General features: G+C 45.6%; 1 protein-coding gene across 1 annotated transcript; it reads left to right on the forward strand.

The window, feature by feature from the left end:
- Positions 1–79: 79 nt before the first annotated feature.
- atp6v1b2 (ATPase H+ transporting V1 subunit B2) lies at positions 80–5,345 on the forward strand. Its single transcript, XM_041058980.1, has 14 exons — positions 80–245; positions 734–789; positions 1,199–1,297; positions 1,511–1,604; positions 1,761–1,838; positions 2,337–2,476; positions 2,778–2,879; positions 3,158–3,255; positions 3,651–3,774; positions 3,879–4,029; positions 4,109–4,191; positions 4,788–4,892; positions 4,983–5,112; positions 5,209–5,345. Exons 1-14 carry the CDS (start codon positions 80–82, stop codon positions 5,343–5,345), a joined length of 1,563 nt encoding a protein of 520 aa, XP_040914914.1.
- The last annotated feature ends 3,326 nt before the right edge of the window (positions 5,346–8,671 follow it).

Genomic DNA, 8,671 nt, shown 5'->3' on the forward strand with positions numbered 1-8,671 from the left:
GAAACCACTGGTGTGGTTACTGCGCATGCGCCGAGGCTGTCACGACTCGGACGCTGCTGCAGCTGCGGCAGGTGGAAACATGGCGATGAAGGCGCTCAGAGGGATGGTGAACGGAGCCATGAGCGAGTTCTCCTCGGCCGTCAGCGGGAACAGACCAACGGCCGCCGCTCCGGCCGCCGCCGCCGCCGCCTCCCGGGAGCATGTGATGGCCGTGAGCCGGGATTATATCTCGCAGCCCCGCCTCAGTGAGTCCCTCTATGCCTGCATATCACCACGAGCGGAGGTAGGAGTCCTGCAGCACAGCCTGTCAGGACAGATGAATGAGAACAGCAGCATTCTGTCCTGATCGATCACCGATCATCAGTCACTCATCCCCCTGTCAGTCACGTGCTGAGTGTGTGCGCACTGACTGAGCATCGACAGGTGTCTTGATCGATCAGGAAAAAGGTCAAAGTTCACAGTGAGCAGCTTCTCCTGTGATTCCCAGGAGTGAGACTGTAGATTCACTGAGGAGCAGGTTTGAGTCTCACTGATAGAAATGAGGTGGACAAAATAATAGAAACACCAGGAGAATCACCAGCTGATTGGCTGATGTTGATCTCCATCAGCCAGTCAGCTGACGCTCACACAGCAGGAGGGAAACGAAACTTCACTCACTGTTTGTTTTGATCGTCGTGGAAATTCTGTCCAAGCTCTGACTGAGTCTCCATGCTCTCGTGTTCTGTCTTCTCAGCCTATAAGACAGTGTCTGGAGTCAACGGCCCGCTGGTGATCTTGGACCAGGTGAAGGTGAGGATGATCTTTCAAAGCCGAGCAGGGCCTCGGCAGTGCCGACCCCTCTCAGCAGAGCACGGGGAGGTAACCTCAGACAGTCTGAGAGGGAGAAGGACCGACAAGCAGCCAAACATGGAGGAGTGTGTTCGGCTCAGGTCAAAGCTTCGCTGATGTTTAGCTGTTACCCATGATCCCACTGAAGACTTGACAGTGGGAAAATGACTGGCAGAGCTTTTCAGATCTCCTTCTGTCTCAGCTCTGACCACCAACATTATTATTTATGTACACTCACTTTACACTTTTACACACACTGACTTCTTTCTCACCATATACACTCATGCTCCTGACGCACAGTGACAGTTTGGTAACCGCCATCTCTTGACATCGTGTCTCTGATGCTCGTGGTCCTGCTGTGCTCCATCAGTTCCCCAGGTATGCAGAGATCGTCCATCTCACCCTGCCCGATGGTACCAAGAGGAGTGGGCAGGTGCTGGAGGTCACGGGGTCCAAAGCTGTGGTGCAGGTACGAAGCTCCCAGACCCTGTCCCTGTCTCCTTCCTCACTTTCCTCCACAGTTTATCTGAGCAGAATTTTACTTAAACATTAAACCGAACAAATGAAATAAGAAAGAACAGAGTAGATGGGACATCACAGAGAAAGAAGATTTAACGTGGGATTTGTCCTTTTGTCTCTGTCCTTCCTTCTCTTCTTTGTGCCTCCACTGGGCCCCCTGTAGGTGTTTGAGGGGACTGCAGGTATCGATGCCAAGAAGACCAGCTGTGAGTTTACAGGGGACATCCTAAGGACACCTGTCTCTGAGGATATGTTGGGTACGACACACAAAACAATATATAAGTCCAGTTCATTCAGGTGCAAACTTCCCTTCACCTTTAACTGTCAAACCGAACTGAACATAGATGTTTGAGAGTAAGATAATGCTGTGTGTGTGTGTGTGTGTGTGTGTGTGTGTGTATGTGTGTGTGCAGGTCGTGTGTTTAATGGATCTGGTAAACCAATCGACAGAGGACCAGCAGTCCTGGCTGAAGACTTCTTGGACATCATGGGTACGTCCAGTGTCCAGTTTGGCTGCAGGAAAGCTGTCAGTCAGTCCCTGAACATGAGGCAAATTTTACTGATTTATGGTTTTATCTTATAAAACATAGTGAGTAAAACTCTAAGTGACATGGATTCAGCATTTTCTTCCAGCTGATTCAGATCATTATCAGGATCCAAACATTATATCCTGAGAAACAATGTTAAGGAAAGTGATAAAATCCTGGATCTGCTCCTTTGACTCCACCAAGTTTGGTTCAGTGCTTCAGTGAAATCCTGCTGACAAACAAACAAACAAACAAACAAACAAACAAACAAACAAACAAACAAACAAACAAACAAACAAACAAACAAACAAACAAACATGCATGAGAACCAAACCTCCTCAGTGGACAGTTTTAAATCAAACCTGAATAATATCATGAGAATTTCTAGTGGCTCAGGATTTGCTTTAATTTTGCTTTAATGTTCCATGTGTAGAAATCTGTGAATATGTTTTCATGTGACAGGTCAGCCCATAAACCCTCAGTGTCGCATCTACCCTGAGGAGATGATCCAGACCGGAATATCTGCCATCGACGGCATGAACAGCATCGCCAGGGGGCAGAAGATCCCCATCTTCTCTGCTGCAGGGCTGCCGCACAATGAGGTACACACACACACACACACACACACACACACACACACACACACACACACTGCTGTTTCAGAGTGGAAGGAAGCTTATTAATGTGACTGATGACTGATTCGTCCTGTGTCTCAGATCCTTGGAGCTAAATCCCCATTAAACTTGATTAATTACACTGATGAATGAATTGTGTCGCTTCTTGAGCTGTTTTTGTGTAAATCAGGCTGAAGATGTAGAAATGACTTTGGTCTGATGATGTTAGCGAGTGTGAAATGTGCACGACGTTCTCCATGTTCCTCTTCCTGCTCTCCTCCCTCGGCAGATCGCAGCTCAGATCTGTCGCCAGGCCGGTTTGGTGAAGAAGTCCAAGGATGTGATGGACTACAGCGAGGACAACTTCGCCATAGTATTTGCAGCCATGGGGGTGAGAGCTTACTTCCCCAGTAAATTCAGACCCTTTGAAGGCGGAGAGCGAGCTTAAAGTTAACTCCCTGTTTACTCACTCACACTGTTTAAGTTTCATACTGGGTTCTGATTGGCTCCAAATTAGTGATGATGTCATAAACCCTGCAGGTATGTCCAGGTGTTGTAGGAGCTGTACACACAGTGGAAGAACAAGAAGCAAAACACATTTTCCAGCTTTAAGTGAAGCGATTTGTTTTCTCATCAGAGAAAGTGACGTTCCTCTCCCTCTGCTAACAGGTCAACATGGAGACAGCCAGGTTCTTTAAGTCCGACTTTGAGGAGAACGGTTCCATGGACAACGTGTGTTTGTTCCTCAACCTGGCCAACGACCCCACGTATGACCTTTACCAAATATCATGAGCTCCAAGACGTTATATGTTAAAGAAAAAGGTTTTTTTCCTGAAATGTTGGAAGTTGGACAGATTAGACACACAAAAGACGCCTATGTCCACTGTTTTACATGTCAGCTTCAGCTCTGGTACGTTTGTGAACAAGAAGCTTGGGAACCAGAAAATATAAGTTTGTGAGTGAGTGAGTTTTATAAGTCAGATGTTCGCAGGTTCACTGTCTGAAGTATTTTTAAATTCTTCCAGTGAAAGTTGTGTTTTCACACTTAATTGTATAAGTTTCTTCCTCCAGTTGAGCCATTAACCACGACTCTGAGATGTTTACATCAGGAGTTCAGGTGGGAATAAGCTCCCAGTCTCATAAACTACCTCCTTTATTGCAGCATCGAGCGAATCATTACGCCTCGTTTAGCTCTGACATCAGCAGAGTATTTGGCCTATCAGTGTGAGAAGCACGTCCTCGTCATCCTCACTGATATGAGCTCCTATGCAGAGGCTCTCCGAGAGGTCAGCAGCAATTTCAGCGCATTTATTTTGAAATGACTTCAGGAAATTGGAAATAAATTGTGCATTTACTCACACGCGTGCAACTCGTCCGGCCCGTGTCTCAGGTGTCTGCAGCCCGAGAGGAGGTGCCGGGCCGGCGAGGTTTCCCTGGCTACATGTACACCGATCTGGCCACCATCTATGAGAGAGCTGGCAGAGTCGAGGGACGTAACGGCTCCATCACCCAGATCCCCATCCTCACCATGCCCAATGACGGTACACACACTGCTACACACACTTACTGTAATGTAATGTCTGTAGTGCTGTTTTCACAGTGTGTTCTCGTGTCTCTTAGACATCACTCATCCTATTCCTGACCTGACTGGTTACATCACTGAGGGACAGATCTATGTGGACAGACAACTTCACAACAGACAGGTCTGAAAAGACACTTTTGGGGTGGTCACAGTCACAGTTTGGTCCTGACTTGTTGGTGAGGACGTAGAACGTGTTGATCTTGATTTGGGACTTGCAGTTGGACTTACTGTGCAGAGAGAATTCATTTGTCAGTGGACCAGCAGCTGTGCTTGCTGATTGGACGGCATTCGTAGATCTGTATTAGTCTTGTCAGGTCTGAGAGTTTTGTTTTTTAAACCACGTATTAGAAGCCTGTTTTTTTCCTGTCAGCGTGGACATCAGCAGCGTGAAGGACTGTAATTATGATGGTTTAATAAATTCATCAGCATGGAGCTGGATTAGATTTTACAAATGTCACATTGTCACCAGCATCAAAGAGAAATGAGCAAAGCGTTTCATGGAGATCCTTCTAATTTAGCCACACGACAGGCTGCTATTCTGCATTGTTGCTCTATTGAACAATGATAAAACAGCAACAGAAAACCAACCACGCTGACTGTCAGAACCTTCTGCTGGAAATTAACTACCCAAATATTCAAACACTTTTCCTCTGGTGCCAGGACAGGAAGTGTGCGAGCAGCCAGTGACTGTGTGTTTATATATCATGATGTCGACAGATTTATCCTCCTATCAACGTGTTGCCGTCTCTCTCTCGTCTGATGAAATCAGCCATCGGGGAGGGAATGACCCGCAGAGACCACTCTGATGTTTCCAACCAGCTCGTACGTACACACACACTCCTGCTTCATACTGCATATACTGGCCTTTTCCATCCCACTCTGAAGATGTATTGTGTGTGTGTGTGTGTGTAGTATGCATGTTATGCCATAGGGAAGGATGTCCAGGCCATGAAGGCAGTGGTGGGAGAGGAGGCTCTGACAGCTGATGATCTGCTCTATCTGGAGTTCCTGACCAAGTTTGAGAAAAACTTCATCTCCCAAGGTACAGAGGAGCCACTCAGTTACTGCTGGATCAACACTGTGTCAACATAAGGTAGATTTACTGATAGTCCACATGCACATGTGTTCCTGTGTCCAGGTGCCTATGAAAACAGGAGTGTGTTTGAGACTCTGGACATCGGATGGCAGCTCATGAGGATCTTCCCCAAAGAGATGCTGAAGAGGATCCCTCAGAGCACCTTAGCTGAGTTTTACCCCCGAGAAGCCAAACATTAACCTTCCACGCTACCAGTCCTGCTGCTTCCATCCGTTTCAGTGAACCCTCACTGCATACATACAGTATAATGTTGTGCCGTCACATATGACGTGATGCTGTAACTGTCCTGACACTTGTGACCTTCATGTGGCCTTGACAACAAACCATTCCTGCTTGAACAACCAGAGACAGGAGCAAGATACTCAAATACACACAGAGGTTTTTCTGTGTTTGCAGGGAGAATGGAACAGGTGGACGTTTGGGAAATATTCTTTCCCTCTGTGGCAGTCCAGCACAAACTCCCCTGATTAAACCAGTAACATAAAAGGTGTTAATCTGTGATCAGTGGAGACGCTGGTAGATGGGTTTGCTTCCTTTGGACAGAGCCAGACAAAGTGTGTCAGTCTGAACTGGAGAAAGACAGGAAGAATATTCCCCAACATGTCAAACGTTTCTTTAAACGTACCCACTAATAGCACTGTGGAGGTTTTCACTGCAGTGTTGCGGGAAGTTAAACCACTGGAGGTCAGATTATACAACAGTATCAGAAGGTGTTAAGTTGCTCTTTAATATTCATATGTTTTGATATTTTCAGATCATTTTTCTTAAACTTACTTTATTATAACTGAAATTCATCCTGTAGATATACAGCATATCAGCCTACTTGACAGTACAGTATTATCCCTCAGTTATGAATTAAAGCCTCATCAGACAACAGTAAAGTCAGCATCTATCCGTCCGTACATGCTGCAGATGCGTCTCGGCCCCTGCATGAAAAAGTGTCTCTGAGTGAATGTAAAGGTTTGCTGACAGCCGTGTGCTCATTAGGCTTCTGCAGGCATTTCATTAAAATGTTTTCTTCCAGCAGTCGGAGCACGTTTCTGTCCTTGTACGATTGTGACACTTTGACAGACCTGTCATGTTACTGCCGTGAGATACAAGACTGTGTTTGAAAGAATATTTTTCCATTTGACATTAGCTTTGACACACACTTCTGAAGAAAGCCATGTCTGTAGTGGGAGAGCCAGGAGATTAAATTATATGAGACTGAGTTCTGGGCATTTAAACGATGATGAAATGTATGAGGATGCTGTGAGCTTTAAACAAAATGTCCCCTCGTTCCTTTCACGCTTGATGTTGCTGTGGTTTCTTTGGACGATCGTTGTTTGTTCTCTGCTCTTTTATTCCAGTTCCAAAAGCTTGAAGTGATGATTACTTGGTGTTTCATGTTTTCTGTGAGTGTATAATCTTTAATTTCTCTACTGTCCAAACACATCAGCCTCCAAATATCTGTGGATTATGTATTTCTGTTTGAACAGTGTGTGCATATGGAGTGGATATATTAATCATGCATGCATTGTCGTTGAATGTTTCCTGTTGGTGCATCGAGTATCATATGAAATAAAATCTGCTGTCTCATTATTATTGAAAACCTGTGATTCATGAAAGTCTGCTCCTCAGTATTTTGAATGTCAGTGACTTGTTGAAAGTCAGTGCTGGTCAGGCGTTCATGTTCATGTGTTCATGTTCAGGTGTTCATGTTCCCCTCAGGATGAACTCTAATAACTGTGGTGATCCTCCGACTTTAGCGCCATCATCAGGTCACGTTTTAATTTGTCCTGTACTTTGGTTTATTGTCAGACACCTGCAGAACCAGCGCGGCTCCCATCAGCCTCAGCTGCAGCCTGTGGTTAGTGGGGATTAGCCAATGTTAGCTTGTCTTGCTAATCACTAGCATGTTAGCATGGTGGTGTTAGCATTTAGCTCGACTCGTCGCTGTCATTGCTCACGTCATGGTGATTTAAACTGTATTTCCGGGGAGGCGCTGAGTGTAGCCCCTCCCCGGTGAAAAGGCGGTAACACAGGTGACGTTAGCTCCTTTGATTCAAAGTTTGAAACCGACAGGTGCGGTCACCTGATGTCACCGTGTGTCTGTGAATGCACCAGTCCGCAGGTGAACTGTGAGTCCTCTCCGTTCTTCTCTGTCCTCACGTGGACAGTACAACGTTATCTCCATTAAAACAGCAGCAGCTCGTTTTTCAGCGCTGCTAACGACACCTGCTCAGGTGTTTCACAGAGAAGGCGCCAATGAAGACAGAACTAAGGACACGAGCAGGTGCAGTGGGACTTTATAAGTCGGGTCTGTGAAGGAGGGAAGCTGTGAGACGCACCTGGTCCGCTGGAAACGAAGAAGAAAAGGAGGGAACATGTTAAATGGACGTCAGATAAGGTGAGTCAGACTCTGTTTCCTGACGGTTAAATTTCCCGCCGTGGGGTTTGAGTGTGTAAGTGAATGTGTGTGTTGTATTGTGTGTTTCCGAGGCTGTTGTGTTGAAGTTGGTGACCACACACTCTGTGGTGGTTTTTGATTAAACTGCAGGTTAAACCAGGTGAACCCAGGTGAAACCGGAAGTCATCAGAGCTGTGGCAGTGTGCGGTTTGTGATAAAGCTCCGTCTGCTCTCAGCTGCTTGTGTTTTGTTGAAGTTGGACTCTGTAAGGAGTCATTGGCTTTGATAACTAACCCGCAGACATCGTGGGCTGTTTCTGTCATGAATTTGAAACACGCATCATTGTTTTAGTTTTCAGTATGAGGGCCGAAAGTAATGATTATTTTTGCTGTTTACTGATCAGGTGATGATGCTTTAATCAGTCGATGAGTTATTTTGTCTGTGAGATGTCAGACAATAAGGAAAGTCACTCACAGTATCACAGAACTCTTTAATCAGGTTTTGTCTGACTGATAATTGAAAACCCACAAAGACAAAACAGAAAATGGAGCAAACTTATGTTTGACTCCAAACTTTACTCAAACTATCATTCAGCTATAGCTGATAGCTGCCAATTAACAGCAAACCGCTTACATCATGTGACAGCTGCAGTAAATTCAATCTTATTCTTTGTTTTTTATTATTCCATGTACATCACAGGTGGTTAAACCCTGACGGTGAATCACTGAATGAGGTTTAAGTGGCTCAGATATATTTTCCTTCTCTGTATATCCACAGAATGAAAGAGATCCTGTCTTTATTCGTTTTAATCAGTGGCTGAAAATGCGTTTCATAATGCACAGGGCCAGACGGTGCAGTTCTGCAGATGGCCATAGTGAGGCGCTGTTGGCCTGTGTGACTGTATTACTGTAGTGATGCTTCAGTTTCCCTCCTGCTGAGCAGAGTTTTATCTTTCCTCTGTGATCCAGTAATAAAATTAAAGGAGGGGAAATTTCACTCCACGTTCAGTTGAGATGACTCGTTACTTTCCCAAAATGCCACCAGGTCATGCATGAAAGTTCAACTTAAAGATGAGTCGAAGTCGGTGAAGTGCCAGAAGCGTCTGATGCAGGCCAC

The sequence above is a fragment of the Toxotes jaculatrix genome, chromosome 16, assembly GCF_017976425.1.
Source record: "Toxotes jaculatrix isolate fToxJac2 chromosome 16, fToxJac2.pri, whole genome shotgun sequence".
In the NCBI taxonomy this organism is placed as follows: Eukaryota; Metazoa; Chordata; class Actinopteri; family Toxotidae; genus Toxotes; species Toxotes jaculatrix.

Coding starts and splice junctions, on each gene's coding strand:
- atp6v1b2 (XM_041058980.1), top strand. CDS start 80: ATGGCGATGAAGGCGCTCAGAGGGATGGTGAACGGAGCCATGAGCGAG. Junction 1,839..2,336: donor AGACTTCTTGGACATCATGG/GTACGTCCAGTG, acceptor TTCATGTGACAG/GTCAGCCCATAAACCCTCAG. Junction 2,477..2,777: donor CAGGGCTGCCGCACAATGAG/GTACACACACAC, acceptor CTCCCTCGGCAG/ATCGCAGCTCAGATCTGTCG.